The sequence below is a fragment of the Pteropus medius genome, unplaced genomic scaffold (genome assembly GCF_902729225.1).
Source record: "Pteropus medius unplaced genomic scaffold, Ma_sr-lr_union100, whole genome shotgun sequence".
NCBI classification, from domain to species: domain Eukaryota; kingdom Metazoa; phylum Chordata; class Mammalia; order Chiroptera; family Pteropodidae; genus Pteropus; species Pteropus medius.
Window position 1 is genome coordinate 198,210 of NW_024352790.1, and position 17,444 is coordinate 215,653.

Consider the following 17,444-nt stretch of genomic DNA (forward strand, 5'->3'; position numbering starts at 1 on the left):
ACCCAAACATGTTAATTTTCTTTTCCTGCCAAATTACTGTGTAGTCAGTATGTACCCCTTCTCATGATCTCTGGAAGAAATGTTCTTAGTGATATAAGAGCACTAACATTTATTAAACACCTTCTCTGTGTCAGGCACTGAATGTAGTAAGTACCATAAGTAAATTATCTAACTTAGTTCTCCTAATAATCCCATGTTAGAGACCAAAAAAATAGAATCTTGAAGATAAGCAGCTCATCTAAATTCAGAATCTAGGTAATGTTTATTTACTAATGATGATATATTGATATTGCACAAAATAACCAGGATCTGTGAGAATATAATATAGTTAAAAGATGAATATGAGTACTACCAAGAATATCAGAAAGAGTGGATACTAACTCCTTCAGATTCTGCTGGTAATAACTCTCACAGGTACTTGAAGATTTTTCTGTGAAATTCCAAATTCTAACATATATTGTATTTCTCTCTACAGAAGGCTGATGCTGTACGTGTTATTACATTCACCGGCTGTATGGGAGAAACATATTTTGACAGCAAACCTATAGGGTTGTGGAATTTCCGAGAAATAGAAGGTGACTGCAAAGGGTGTACTGTCAGGTTAGTTGAGATGGTCTGGCCTGAACATCACAAAAGCTTTAGCTTTATTGTGCAATATTCTGTTATCATGTCAATGATAAGGAGCAGGCCTGAAGTGATTACATTCAACAGTGGATTTACCACGAAGTTAATGAAAGTTCAAGTCCATTCCCCAATTTGTATAGGTACTTTTCAAGGCCCTGGGAGGTGCTCTAGCAGTACTTTTATACAGTCACATATTTTTGTAAAATTTGCAAAGTTCATGTATTTTAACTTCGATCAGTTAAGACTACTATCTCTTTCCATTCCAACTTCCTTTCATGTCCAGGGGGACTTTTGTGTATGGGACTATCCTGTAGTCATCATTTCTTTTTCTTGAAGAATATTTTCCTTCAAACTAATTGCTAGACCTCACAAAGCCTGGATTCAAGCCACTTATATTTATAACAAAATATAGAACCCTGGTGCAAGTTTTACCTCCTGCAGGATTTTTCAAAAGACACCTAGGGCTCTGTAAGTGTTTTAAATGAAAACCCATGGGCCTTGAAGATTCTGCTTAAGTAGAGAAGGAGAAGAAGAGGCCAAGATAAGCTGGTAGAAAATGCCAAAATATACATCAATTATAAAGAGGTTAAAATGTAGGAATTTAGAAATATTTAACAAGCATATAAAGCACATAAAAAGAACAAATATTATTATATAAACTTGAATTGGAATGTAAAATAATTAGCTAATAATGGAGGATATCTGAGCTTAACAAATTTAAAGCCTACTAATCAACTGAGCCTATAGTGCTTTTAATTATATTAAATTAAATAAATGGAAAATTAATATATATACATAACAACTCTAAAATCAATAGGTTAGAAGTTTGCATTTTTTATTTCTGATTTGAAGGGCATGTGCTCATTGCCAGGAACCAAATTCTCCATTAATGTGGCAGAATGCATGTCACATATTTTTCTCACCATCTCTATAGAGTTTCAGAGAAGAAAGTAGTCCCCTAAAATTGTCTCTCTAAAAGTTTTAACCTCCAACTCTATTTATTTTGTCATTAAAGACTTGTCAACATGGCATTGAGGACATTTTAAAAGCCTGAGCCATTTGTAGTTTAAAGTGGTTTGGTCAATAATCTCCAATGAAATCCAATGTGGAATGTTATTTGTAAAATTCTTTCAGTGCAACAAAAACAATGAGTCCACATTAATATTCTGCTAGTCACAAATCAACACCAACTTTTCCCTAAGCATTTCTTCTGGTAAATTTATAAGTAGGATTGTCAAAAGCCTATTATCAACAAAACATCAATGTCTATTTAACAGTGTATATCATACGATAATTAAGATAACATCACTAATTATCAATTCTGAAAAGATCTCTGTGCCTTTAGTATGTAAAGTATGTGAATTGATTATAACAGTATTAATTATAATATATGTTATATTTTAACATATTATAATATATATTATATAATATATAAAGTATGTGAATTAATTATAATAGTATTCATATATATGTATAATGCAATTTTCAGATTACAGCTGTTCACACTTACAACTTCCTGATACTAGGATGAATATGGTCCAGTCCTAGGCATCAATAAACTTATAGCCAAGAAGAAACAAAGAGAGAAACACTAATAGTCAAAATGCAAGGCATAATAAAAAATCTCTTTAAAAAAGTACACTCCGAGTACATTACAATTATTCAAATTGGGTTAATGACATCAAGATCTGCTTCATGGAGGAGGTGACATTGTAGGTGAGCTTTGACATAGAGTAAACGTCCAAAACAGGAGATGGCAGATAGAATGTAGAGAGCATTCTAGTGCAAGGGATGAGTGAAACCAAAGTTAGGAAGGCTAAAGGCAATGTGTTTTTCAAAAAGAGCTAGTGAAATTTGTTCTGCTATATCACATGCTTTAGAAATGTGAATTCACTTATATAGGATTGGCAAATGGAAAAACAATTTTGGTAAGAGGTGGACGTCACATAGGTTTATACACCATTCTTCCCAGCATATTAATATTTGCACCACCAAGTCAAGGCAGGAGAATGTAAAGTATAATCACACAGCTGAAGACACCAAGCTCAGGAGTACTAGGCCCACAACACAACCTACACATAGTGCCCAGTCACCCACAAACTTTGCCTTGGTTTGACCAATGTTCAATGCCCAATTCTCCACTAAAACTGTGTATTTTTACCACATCTATCAGTCAGCAGGGTCAACCCTCCCTTACACTTCTTGTCATCAAAGGACTTATTTTGCTCTCCACATCTCAGTCACCAATTTAAGGCCAGACTTACTTGGTTTTGGCCAATGAATGAAATGAAGTAGCCTGATCTACATCTATATCTCTAGCTGTTCTCAGCACGGAACTCTTTTTTGCAGATTTGCCTTTTGTTTGAATATGAGAATCTCCTATAGCATTGGAGTAGGAAGGGGCCTTAGAAAAAATTCAGTGATCTAATTCTTTCAGCTCACATTTGAGAAATTTAAACCTGTGTTAACTGACTTATAGCAGGGCCTTAGTGAGATTCTACATCAGACTCCAGGGTCCCTGCTGTCTTATTTGCTATCTTTTCTCTGATACGTTGAGAGAATAAATAGATTAGACATGAGGACATCAAGGTATAAATATCCCAGAGTTTTGTATAAGAAAAATAAAATGCGATTTTTTGTTTTGATTCTAATACTTATCCTGACATTGTGTAGTAAGGTTTTATGTTGTTTTTATTTTTATTTTATTTTTTAAAACTATAAATGACAATCCTTTGGGCCAAAGCATCCAGAAAACTGTCAATAGTGACTCCTACAATGCTTTCTGATTGTCATTGTAGCGTGGCAGTATATAATGCAAATTCCTAGTATTTGAGAACTTCAAAGAACTTTTCCTTAAAAGTAGATTCTACACAATGTTCTCTTCTCTAGAATGTAATGCTCCAGAATTTAACAGATATAATAGTTATAATAATGAAGGCAATATTAGCAAATTTACTACCAATTATACTGTTAATAGGCTAACTTAGTTCCTCAAAATTTTATTTAGCACTTTTCATGAATATTGAAAAATCATCTTTAAGTTTACATTAAAAAAAGTTTTAAGACGTCATTCGATTTTATTCCAAATTAGATAAAATTTAAAATTACAAAGACCTATTTATGAAAGACACAATAAGACTCTTCCTTTCCTTTTGTCTTTAGAGTTTAATTTCTCTCTGGTCCAGGAATAGAAAGCTAATTTGTCCAATGTGTGTCACAGTTCTTCCTTCACAAGCCCATTAATATTTTTACACTATTGTTTTTCTCATTAGCCAAGATTTCATGCAAATAATATTCTAGGCCCCTGTTATTTTACGATGACATTACTATAATATTTCTCAATATCTCCTTTCTACCCTCAAGTTATTACAACACTCCAATCTCAGAGATTCAAATATATGCTGATATGCAGCTATTTAAAGTTTAAAAAATATCTCCACAATTGAGACTTACTCTGTAACATCAATTAGATAGGTGAATAGATAGATAGATTGATGATAGATACATACATACATACATACTACATACATACATACATACATAGATGATAGATACATTGATACATAGATACATAGATGATAGATAACTTTACATTTGAAAAAGAAACCTTTAAAAATGTTATATTTACAAGACTTACCTTAGATATTCATTAATTATTCAGTCAATATAATCTCTGAGAGGCAATTTGCTACATATACTAAAATTTTCTTCATTCCACAAACATTCACCAGATTCTACTATGAGCCAAGTACCACACTGGATACTGAGTTTGTGCTTGGCATGGAGCCTGGCTTATCTAGTTGGTCTCATAGAGATTACATTCTAGTGAAGAGGAAAGATCAACAAACACTCATATAGAGGCATCCTTCATTATCTGAATCTACTCTGTCCCAGAAAAAGCTATTGGATAACAAGTATTCAGAGAGTAGGGACCTATTCCATTATGGTTTTTTTTTTTCCTTTATAACTCTAAATTTGTACCCTTTGACCACCTTCACCCATTTCCCCCAACCTCCACCCTGTTATGTTGTGCATATTGCAAGTGTAATAATGTATTCTCAACTTATCTAAAAACATCTCTAGTTCATACCACTAAGACACACTTAAACACCAAGATAATTTTCCACGAAATACCTCGGCAAAACATAAAGCACTTTAAACATCATTGACTTAGCTATTAAACACTCTAGGTGAGAGATGGCGGTTCCTTGGTCCAGGATGGTGGCAGTGGACATGTAGGGAAGTGGAAGAACGGAAGGTGTATTTGATATAGTTTCTGCCCTACAACAACTTACAGTCCAGTCTCAGAAGACAGTTTGATGTATTGAATGCTGATAAACCAAGTAGACATTGTCTAATTCATGTGAAATGTCTCTCTTTAGTCCTCAGGTAGAAGATAGTGAAGGGACCATTCAGTTTGATGGAGAAGGCTATGCATTGGTCAGCCGCCCCATTCGCTGGTACCCCAACATCTCCACAGTCATGTTCAAGTTCAGGACATTTTCTTCAAGTGCCTTGCTGATGTACCTTGCTACACGAGACCTGGTAAAGATACACAAAGCTGATCTTCCAAGATTGAAAATGTTTTTCTTTTCTATAGATTTCCAATACAATTATCATTTAATTATCAAATTATCAATTATTATTCAAAAAAGTCGGGGATGGCTATGTGATAGCCAAGAGTGGGCGATGCAGATAGTACTTATATAGTTTTGTTGATAACTTTAATTATATATACAATATAATTATAATTTATTTTCAATATAAATCCCCATAGAATCCTTTAAGAGAAGCATCCAGTAAAGGTCCCTCCAGTATGGAATCATGAAGCAGCAAAACTACTTCCTTAGTCTTCTTCTAGAGACCTATGTTTAAAGATGATTCTAAAAATCCTCATTTTTTTTTCAGGTCTATATTTCTTAGTAAATTTTTTCAGAGAACAAAATTTTTAGTGTACTTAATATATTTTCAAAGGAACCTACTTTATACTCTTGTCATAAAAAGATATGTCCTAGTAATTTGGTTGTGACCATTTGTACCATAATGTCACACCCACAAACATTTGTAAAATAGTAATACCAGTTCTATTTTCAAAATGAATTTTAATTATAGATCAATACATTCAGTAATTTAGCTATAAGGGCCTATATAAACCCCATAAGGAAAATGAATACCGATATATTTCTCTGGGTATCTAATCACTGGTATATTTTTTACTCTATTAATAGAAAGATTTCATGAGTGTAGAGCTTGCTGATGGGCACATAAAAGTCAGCTATGATCTGGGTTCAGGAATGGCTTCCGTTGTCAGCAATCAAAACCATAATGATGGGAAATGGAAATCATTCACCCTCTCAAGAATTCAAAAACAAGGTGAGTTTCTATAGTAATAATGCAGTATGAACCTTAATCATGCTCTCCAAAGCTCTCATGCACCTAATCATAAGGAAGACCCTGTCTGTAATTTTAGGTACTCACAAATTCTATGAAAAATTGATACAGTCATTTCTTTGGCTTAGATTATAGGTGGTTTAGGTTAGACATGACTGATTGAAGAGCCAAATGATTCTCTATCATTTTCTTTTGGAACCGAGAGCTTAATTTGAAAGCATAAAACTGTCTTACAACTTGTAAAATTATATCTTGTATGAGGTTTAAAAAGGTTGTGTGCTTTTCTTCTTATTTTGCCAAGATGTTTCCTTTAGCATGGCCCACAGGTAGAATTTGAAGGAGTTGTTAGAGCACAGCTACTGGTTCTTTGCTTTTTAAAAATGCCAAAATTTATATGTGTGCAAATAAATATTAACAATAATGTAACATTATGTGGTTCCAAAACATTTTAAAAACATGCTCACAAACATCATTTCATTTGTTCAAATAAGCAGGTATTTTGTTCAGGTATTAAAGGGTAACATAGGCTGAAACTTACGTGTGGTGACAGACATACATGAGAGCATATACATATGATCTCACAGCCAGAAATCAAAGTCTTTTAGGTCTTAGTGTGCTGCTATTGTTATTTAAGTATAATTTCCCTAATGCTATGTACTATAGCATTACCAATATCTGCAAATAAAATGTCGATACCTCTGTTTATATAATTAAGCCTAATTAATTTTGGTCATACGATTTCATGGAAATTTAGGTTTAACTTTACACCACCCTCCATTCCTACATTGAACAAATAATCTGCCAGGCACCAACTAAGTACTATGCAAGAATTAAATGAAGCCTATGACAAATTCTTAACTTCAAGGAACTTATAGTCTAATGGGGGAGATAGACAAGTAAATCAACAGTTAGAGGACAGAAAGCTATTTGCTGCGTAGAAGTATGTATAGCAGGATAGGAATCTCTGAAGAGAGACATTTAAGTCAGAGAGGTCACCTCCCAGGGGAGTACCCCTGAGGCACAATCAGGAGCTGAGGTTTCCCTGAATGAAAAGCACCTTTGGACATTTCAGAGAAGTGAAAGTTGTAAAAATCCGGAGGCCTCAGAGAGCATAACACATCATAGTGCATCCTTTTCCAAACAAATGCTTTTCCTTGGAACATAAACCCCGGAGAAATGCCTCAGTTTAGATAAAAAATTGTTTTTATGCTTGTATAAATTGGAATACTGCTGAATACATTGTGCCTGTGTAAGACAGATACAATGTACGTTGGGTGTTAGAGGCTCTGCATAATAGTTAAGAAGAATGTTTAACTCAGTTTGGCATATTTCTCAACCTTCTTTGATCACCAGAATCTGTCTATGTACGCAATACCAACATTCTGCTGAATACACTTTGGGAAATGCTTTAATAATTACAAGTAAATCCATAGGCTAACAAGATGAATATTGGCAGAAAATTATCAGATGAGGCTAGAGAGATGACAGAGCCAGTTCATAAAAAGCTGTATGGGCTAAGCTAATGAGTTTTAGCTTTATTCTGAGAGCTATGGGGAACTACTAATAGTTTTAATCAAAGATGTGACACCATCACACCATCGGGTTTGTGCTTTAGTAAGGTTTCTTTAGCAGCAGCTCGAAGGGTACATTTGTGACAGTTTTGGATGCTACTGCAGCATGCAGTAAATCAGATGAAGAGTGAAGAGAATGAAAAGAAAGAATGGAGTTGAAAGATATTAAGTGTTTTAAACTTGAGGAGTTTATTGATATGTGGGGGCTAAGTTTTTAAAAAAAGGATATCAAGAATGATTCTCTTTTTGTTTGTTTTTTCTTTAATAGCAAGAATATGTCAGTGCCATTTACCAAGCTATTCATTACAAGAAAAATAATCATTTTTCTAGGAAAGATGCTTTCTGTTTTGGACATGTTGTATTGAAGGTTAACTGTTAGCATCGTTAGCAGCCCAGGGAAGCTATGTAATTGGCCAGCAATTAGTTGCATGCATCTGAGGATCAGCAGAGCTCTAGGAGAGAAATGAGTAACTAGCCATCATCATCATGTTTTAAATAGTTGTAGTTGAATAAGAATGAGAAAAAGCAAGCAGTCATATCTAGAATATGATCCAAAACCCTAGAGTAAACAGCAGTATTGAAAATGTATAATAAAGGAAGATTCCACAAAAGGGATGGGGGACTTGAAAGAAATAATCAGAGAAAAAAGAAATAAGGAAGATAGATTTTCAGTAGACCTAACTGAAGGCAGAGTGACCAATTAGGTCCAATAATAGTCCAGGCAGGAGATGAATGATGGCTTGAAGTAAGAGTTTCAGTGAGATTTGACACCAGGGAAATGCAAAATAAATCCACAATGTGATACCGCTATGTGGTTATTAGAATGTATAAAATTAAAAAGAGTGAACATACCCAGACCAGGCAAGGATATGAAACAATTGGAATGCTTCTATACTGCTGATGTGGGTGTAAAATGATACAATCACATTGGAAAACAGGTTGGCAGTTTCTTAAAAGGTTAAATATACATCTACCATATTAACCGGCCATTCCATTTCTAAGTATTTACCCAAGACACGTGAAAGCATATATCCATACAGAGACTTGTACCCAAATGTTCGTAGCACCTTTATTTGTGATGCTAAGACAAAACAAAACAAAACAAAAGCCTCAAACACCCATCAATAGATGAGAGAATGTACAAATTGTCATATACCCACACAATGGAATACTATTTAGCAATAAAAATAATGAACTTTTAGTATGCACACAAAATGGATGAATATCAAAATAATTATCCTGAGTGAAAGCAGACAAAAAAGAGTACATTCATGTAAAATTATACAGAAAACACAAACGAACCTGTAATCACAGCAGATAGAGGTCACTTGTGGATAGGTTACATAGGGAGAAAATGGAAGGAAGGATGACACAGAGGCATAAGGAAACATTCGAGGTGATGGATGGGTTCATTTTCTTGATTGTGTCGATGGTTTCATGGATATATACACATCTCAAAATTTGTTGATTTGTACACTTCAAACATGAGTAACTTATACTATGTCAATTCTACTTTGGTAAAGCTGTTTTCAAAAATAGGACAGATAGAGTTATTTAGGAGATGAAATTAGTAAGGCTTTTGTTGACTGATTAAATGTGGGATGGTGAGGAGAAAGTCAGGATGACTATAATTTAGAAGACTGAGTGGGGGTCATAGCGCTACAGAATAAAATAAATAATACAGATTTGAGAGTAAAAAGATCATCCTTCTGATGTGAAATATGATTAATTTGAAGTACTGAGGAGATATGCAAATGATGGTGTCTCACCAGTTGAATGTGGACTTTTAGGCAAAAATCAGATTTAGTCATATGTGTTTCTGAGCTACCAACATATATAGTAAGGTTACCCACATAGCTAAAACCTGAGAAGTGGTAGAATGAGCCTTTGAACAGGGAAATGTTCAAAGAAATAAGTCCTGGGAAAAGAGAGTGAGAATGAGTTTGGAAAGGTCAGAGAAGCTGGAGAAGTTGGCATTACGGAAGCCAAGAGGAAACTTCCTACATGGAAGGAAATGTTAACAACATCAAATACTGCATAGATATGGAGCAAGATAAGGGCCAAAAGGACCCCATTGGGTTTAGCTCTAGGAAGGTCACTTGGATTTTTAGCAAGATCAGATTCCGCAGATAAGATAGGGATAAGAATTCAAATAAGGCTTCAGCAATGTGGGTCATAGCTCCTTTTCAGTGACCAGATTAGTCATTTCACATAAATTATTCTCAACTAGTTTATAAAAGCACTGTCCCTTGAAATTCAAATGACTCCTTTAGGAGGCATTCTCCCTTCCCTGAAAGTCAGTTAGTAGAACCACAGTCTGCTACAAATAGCAGTGTGCCAGATCTCCCAAGTGCGGACACAAGATTGAGAAAGGACATCTAGATTGTGAATGGACTAAGAAGGAAAAGAAAAGAATTACCAAAGTAAAAGCAATTTGTGTATAACAACTCAGCCCCGATTATAAAATGCTATTTAAGCCCTTACCCTGTGTCTGGTATTTAATAAAATCCTTATTTTCCTGCTTACCCATAAATGATGTCTGAATTTGTCAACTCTGAAATTTTATGTTAATAGTTATTCTGTGAGGGAAAGAAATAGGGCAAGAAATAAAGGCAAGTGTTAGCATTTCATTGTAGTACCCATTTCATCGCTATCACTCATGAAGGCTACAGTAAAGCCTTTCCTTTAAATCGGTAAAAATATGCCACCCTATGTCTCTCTGCCAGAGGTAACACTTGGGCCAGTGAATTTCAATTCAATTGTGGTTCTGCTCTTTAATCAGTTCTTCTTAGAATGACTTCGAAAAATGCATATATTCTCTCAGGAAGAAGGAAGAAAACTACCAGCAGTCACTGCCTTACCTGAGATAGAGACAAAATCTCATTTTCACAGACACCATTAAAAAATGCACCAAGTCCTTAGAAAGAGGCTATTTTCAGTTTTCAGTCAACAACTCCATATGAAAACTATTTTGTGGATCTGGATAAAAAGGAAAATGTATGGGAAAGTCATGAAAAGAGTTTTATAATTTTTTAATTATAGCCACCAATCAGGCCAAAAAAATGTGTGTATAAAATTAATATGCATATGAAAGTAATTAAATTTTAAAATCTTAATTTGCTCAATATTTGTAATATGATGATTTCTTTTTTTAGGTTTTTTTGTTGTTGTTTGTTTATTTTTACAAAATCTATTTTAAAGATTCGAGGTCTTAATAGGTTTGGGTATTTTATTTTGGTCATTTATAAAGGCAATTGTGTTTGGTTTTGTTGAAGACTTCCTTGTGGAATGGAAAGGCCACAGATTATAATGGAATTTTGGAGTTTGATATTCCTCTTTGTTTTCTAAAGAACACTATTCTAAAAGATGATAAGTTGAAGGAAAATAATAATGATCCATGGTCAAATAAATTTGGAAAATACTTCTTGCCCTACGTCCCTTTGTTGTATGCAATTACATTGCATATCAGCATTTTAAAAGATCCGGGCAGCCGTAATACTAAAATATATGTTTAATTTTTGCTTAATCTAGTGTTGATCATATTTATTTGAACCAGGAACATCCAAGGAACTAGCTTTCTAAAGTATAAACATTTAGAAATGTCATTATAATCCATTGGTTCAAATGGCCATTGTTCAGATCCTTACTAATTCAGATCCTATATTATGCAAAGATTTAGAGGCCAAATCTGTCATATTAATGAACTAATGGCTCAATATGCATCAAGGATTCAAAATATATAAAGCAGTTAAAATCTGGGCCTAAGCAAATATTATGGTGAGGAAGCACATCATTCAGAAATAGTCTGGCTTGACTCTTGAAAATGAAGGGGAGAAATCAGTGAGAGAAGCGGTTCCCATCTACTTTCTGAACAAAGCAATGTAAACAGAGAAGTGCCTCTCTTTTTTCTTTTTTTTTTTTCTATTTCTGAATTGTTATCCTCATCACATTAGAAATACTTTTAACACCTAAGGCATGAAGACTGTATGTACCTCTCTCACAACACTCTGCATCACACACCAAAAGTGTAATTTACAGCAGACGAGGACCCCTATCATCTTACAGAACCAAACATTCCCATCTCTTCACTTCCATATACAACCATCCCATCTGCATCTCTTTGTGGGTGAGCCTAAGCCTCAGTACTTCTGTGGATGCTGAAATGTATAGAAGGAGCCACAGATTCAGTGTATTTCTAATTAATAATCTAACTCCTAATCAGATATGTATATCCTAATTACCTTACTTTATATTCTAATTATTTATCTATATTACAAAAAAACTATGTCAAATGGTTCCTTTATGCCCATCTATCTAAACTTATATTATCACAATTGGTTTGCCTTCATTGATGTTCAGGATATTATCTTTATGCTCTCCTTGTGAATAGGTTAATAATGTATTTTATTGATGTTGTTTTTGCAATTATGAAATAGTCATATACAGTACAAGTGATTGAAAAAGTCAATGTTAATTCAAGAACTAAAGTAAATATATCTCGAAGTAACAGTGATGATATAGATGTGGTTGGTATTGCTCAGGTAAAATATTAAAATATTTCTCTCCTTTACAGCCAACATATCAATTATAGATATAGATACTAACCAGGAGGAGAACATAGCAACTTCATCATCTGGAAACAATTTTGGTCTTGACTTGAAAGCAGATGACAAAATATATTTTGGCGGTCTGCCAACACTGAGAAACTTGAGGTAATTTAGTGTATATTTAGAGCTAAGAATTAAGCTTTAATTAAATGACCACTATGCTCACTAAAGTTCTGAAGTTTAATGACAACAGGAATGTCATATAACCTTTAGTTGCAGAAAGGCCTAATCAAAAAAAAATCATGTTGCATGTTACAACACCAGGATTTAGAAACCAAAAGATTAATTTGATATCCTTGTTGAAGAGATGGTTGGAACTCATTAGTTTCTTTACATTCACCTGAGGAAAAGGATTATAAAAGTAATTAAAGGTGGACACTAGAGTTGAATGTGGGTCTTGTAATTGCTGTTCTCCTTCCATATTCACTGGAGATAATGGCACACTGACATTGCTTAGTGTTCTAAAAATTAGTCAGTGTTCCAGGATGCTGTGTTTATAACCTATTTGCTAAGCATTAGCGTGATAATGGTGTAGTGGAGCTTTCCCATGTGCCTAATGCTAAAGCTATATTAGTTATTCTTGTGCCCATGCCAACATATTTTTTTTTTAATTTCTCATATATTTTTTTTAGATTACAGGATGAGGAGATCCATATAACCTAGTGTAGTTAGTTCAAAAAGTATATACAAGTAACTAAAAAATGTTGGAAAATATTTCATGTGGTATTTAATTCATTTTCTGCTTGTTATAAAACATCTTATAAGAAATTAAAGTTAGAGTATTTGGTGCCGAATGTTAATTCAATTTAATTAAAATGGGATGAATTGGTTTGGTTAAACCATAAAAGTTTATTATAAATACAGACTACCATGTTTTTAATTTTTGTTTTGTTTTGTTTAGTTAGTTTTTAATGGTTAAAAAATCTTGTTTAGGTATTTCTACTCTAAAAAAAGACATGTTACAATTGGAGGGATCCCAGAATAACTAAAAAGTATAGTAGTCAATTATTTGCATATTTTCCAAATGAGCAACAGAACTTCAACTTCATTTTATGATACCTAGCACACAGACTGAGGTTTACTCTTCTCCCTGTATCTAAACTAATAGACCAGGCAACTGTGTAATTCCAGTTTTTCAAGGGTATAAGTTGAAAAGCATAAGTTGAAATGCAGATAAACTGGCTCTGCATTTATCTACTTTATAAGATATTTGTGTTAGGAATATAGATTTAAAGTATCCGATAAGAAAAATCATTACAAATCAAATGTATTTGAATAGCAATGCAGTTATTCATTCAATAAGTGTTAGTTGAGCATCTACCATGTGCCAAGTACCATATAAATACTAGGGATTCAGAATCTGTTCAAGTCTAAGACTTACTTTGCAAGATCATTAACTAAATACTCTATGAGTGAATTAAAAATATAGTCAAAATAAGGCTGTCCAAGCATAGCTTCATTTATTTACTGAAGACTTGGTTTTAATTACTATAAAGTGATTTTTAGGAATTATCTGCAAATGTGTATATAACTTTATTGAAATGAGTATATGTATTAGTTTGCAGATTAATGAGTCTTTATTGCTAGATGTTTTTACTTTCACAGTGCAGCATTTTATAAATATAATATGTCTTTGGTATTGCACATTATTTCAAAACAATTTTAGATATATATATGTTTGTGACTAATCAAGGAGCTATGAATTCATAGCTGTTATTTTGATAAAGTTCAAAAGATCTGGTAAATATAAAATATTTTACATGTATTAACTTCAAGCTCTCTGAGAGACAATAGAAGCTAGTCATAAATACCTCAGCATAACAACGTTTGCACATTTTTCCATTCATAAGATTGAGAGAAATGAATGCTTTAAGTTCATATTTCAAAATACAAGTTTTCAACAGACTAGCATAGGAAATAGTCATATTTGGATTCTAATTTTACTGTGGTCAAGGGCATATGTCTGTTTTCTGCACTGTTGATTTTTAAATTCCTTTCCTTTGAAGATCCTTATGAGATGCATTTTAGAAAGATTTATGGTTAAAGTTTATTGTTTACTAAATAAAATGCAATTATAAGTAAATCGTGTTTTTTTTTTCCTTCCCATTGACCTAGTATGAAAGCAAGGTAAAATTTAAATTTATGCATGTCTTCTTCAAGTGCATGGGTTGGGTAAATGTGGCTTCTTAGATAAAGCAGCGGTGCAGAAGCAGAGAGACAGCTATGCAGCTTCATTCACAGTTCATTTCATGAGCAAGTAATGCATTCTGAGATAGTTCTCATGCCTTTGCTTATAAAGATGCTGCTGCTTATTCACTATCAGTTGGGCTGCAATTGAACTTACTTCACCAGATGATTTTCTCTGCTTATTTGTTCAACCACCTGAGCACAGTGCCCCCTGGTGCACACACTCAGCAGCACCCACAAGAAAGGCAGATGGTCAAATTTATGGGCATAATCTAGTTCTGGGGAACAGACAAAAGCAGTCTCTTGGGTTGAGCTCCAGACTCTGGTCTCTCTGGTACCATGTCGTCTGCTGAACAATCAACCTGTGCTCCCACATGCTTACCACTGCCTTGTTGCTTTTTGCAAGCCTGAAAATAAGCAAATGTTTACACGGCCCTTGCACCTCTTGGCAAAGCTGCTTATTTATTGCCGTGTTTATTTAGAATTAACTCTGAAGCCAGATAAAAGGAATCTTTGGAAATACTGTTTACTACAAGTGTTTGCATTAACAGTGAAGAAGTTTGCGGACAGTCCCCGTAGCTTCTCGGGAGCATTTTAATTCCTATTTCCAGAGTGATGTTAGCATGAAAGCTATTAGCAACAAGCCTCTTGTCAGTGTCTGATCAAACTCCAGAGAGGTGCAGGCTGGCTCACGCTGGCTAGAGCTCAAGCCTGGCGTTTTGGTATTTCAGAGCCTAACCATGCCATATTTCTGGAAAGGAGATAATAAAGATGAACTGAACCAAGAAATTTTTAAAGCAAAACTAGACATTTAAGGCCAGAAACTAGAATATATAGAAATGAAAGTGCAAAAAAAATTTCTTTTATCACGATAGTTATGAGACCAGTCGTATTGTTTGCTAAGATGGCTAAAAGCCAAAGGCCAGCTCTTAATGGAAATATATGCTAATGAAACTCTGGAATGACACTGTGTAGCTTTGTAATTTTGCCTTTGAGGCAAACAGAGAAAACAGGGGCCTGTAGTTACCATTAGGAGTTTGATCACCATATGTGATTGCTTATGCCCTGTTATTTTCATAACATTGAGTTTGATAAATCATTGCATTTTGAAATGGTTTTTGTATTTCCATGAGATATGAAATATATAACTTGTAAGAGTGATTTGCTTTACTGAGAAGATCTCAGAAAAAAAATTGTGATAAATCAGTCTTCCTCTAAAAGAAAATATGGAAACAAATGAACGCTGCGAATGAAATTCGCCCATTCCCTCCCTTTATACAATAAGGATATAAGCAAGATTCTCACCCTCCAGTTGGGTGTGTTCTACATAATAACCAACTAACTGAGCAGAAAGAGAAGACCTTGGGAACACGGGGAAATGATCAAATAAAATAAAGCAGTTCCAGAGAGAGAGTTAAAAACAGAACAAATACCTGGCATGACATAAATCACCTGATACACACTGCCAAGTTCTGATTTGCATTCCCACTTGTTTTTCCTCATGCCATATGTTTTTTTTATTAAGACAGAAAAGGGAATCCTGGCATCATGGGACAATGTGGATATAATTAATTATTATCCTAATAAGTAAAGTATTTTGGTATTGATTGGACAGTTTTTACAGATGCAAAAATGTATTTTTTTCTATACCTGTAGATCTGCACTGTTCAATATGGTAGTGACTAGCTATAGTGGCTATTTAACTTTAAATTAAATAAAATGAAATAATAATATTCAGTTTCTCCTTTGCATAAGCTACATTTCAATTGCCAATAGCGACCTGTGGCTAGTCACTACTGTTTGGACAGTGGAGAACAGAATATTTTCATCATTACAGGAAGTTCAATTGACTAGCAATTCTATAGACTAAATAAAGAAGTATCATTATTAGTGACATCCCGCTAGCTTATGTTTGTTGAGCACTTACTGTGTGCTAGCATGTTTATTTCTTTTTAAGAATTAGTGATCAAAATGTAGACATTCACGTGTAGTTTGGGTATAGAAGCCATTTTCAACTTCATTGGAAAAATTAAAGTATGTTTTGTGTCTTTGGTTGCTTCATTTTGTTATTGCTCCGATATAAAATAAGAACTTTAGGGTCAATCTGTAAATCCAATTTTAAAGTATCTTTTTTTAAACTATGTAATCCAAAAGATTACATAGCCTAAGATGTCCCTTAGGCTTTGTTTTAGTTAAAAAGTTTTAAAGAGAAATATAAAATTATCTTTTTCTTCAGCTGCCCCCAAAAAAGTCTTAATGACAGAAATATTTTATTTTCAAAATAAATGTTTCCGAATTTTTTCCCTAAATTTTGAATAAGATTTTATTTAACGTTTTTTGGTGTATGGTTTGATTATGCTACCTACACAGTTCTTTGCTCTTTGGTGGAAAAAAAGAAATACAATAACATGCATATGATGAACTTAAGAAGTCAGTCAATTCCTGTATCTTGTAGTATTTAAACGCTGGGGATGAGATTATTTTTTTAAAGGAGAAAAAGAAATACATAAAGATTCCTTCTGCAAGCTGGTATTAACATCCACTTAATCTAACCAGTAGAAAATGGAAGCACAGTTTTCTGGGTACATGTGTGCACATGTGAACAGTTATGAGAGACATGTGCCCATTTGTGTGTCAGTGTTCTCTATATGGCTTGTGACCAGTAGTCACAGATACTATACTGACCTTGCCCTAATAATGTTGCTTTTGTTTTCCATGTAACTTTTCAACAGGCCAGAAGTAAATTTGAAGAAATATTCTGGCTGCCTCAAAGATATTGAAATTTCAAGAACTCCGTATAATATACTGAGCAGCCCTGATTATGTTGGTGTTATCAAAGGGTGTTCCCTGGAGGTTAGTTTGTTATTATTGGCTTCCTAAATACATTCATATCCAATTTCACTTATTTAGTTTGGGTGCTCTTACAGGAACCAGTCCCTTGTTAATATGTTGTGAATTCTGACTGACCCTAGTCTTAGCTAGATGTAAACGATAAAGCAAGATTGGAGCACTTCTATAAATGACTGTAATCAACCCAACCTAGAAAATGATACTAGGAAGACCC

At 33.9% G+C, this 17,444-nt stretch overlaps 1 protein-coding gene across 1 annotated transcript in view; it reads left to right on the forward strand.

Annotated features, from left to right (window-relative positions):
- The window catches only part of LAMA2 (laminin subunit alpha 2), a 239,010-nt gene that overhangs the window by 188,575 nt on the left and 32,991 nt on the right, over window positions 1-17,444 (forward strand). The window contains exons 38-43 of the mRNA XM_039849938.1: window positions 476-600; window positions 5,007-5,169; window positions 5,853-5,997; window positions 12,160-12,298; window positions 14,309-14,320; window positions 17,113-17,233. Of these exons, the coding sequence (XP_039705872.1) occupies window positions 476-600; window positions 5,007-5,169; window positions 5,853-5,997; window positions 12,160-12,298; window positions 14,309-14,320; window positions 17,113-17,233 (705 nt within the window). The remainder of the gene's footprint in view (window positions 1-475; window positions 601-5,006; window positions 5,170-5,852; window positions 5,998-12,159; window positions 12,299-14,308; window positions 14,321-17,112; window positions 17,234-17,444) is intronic.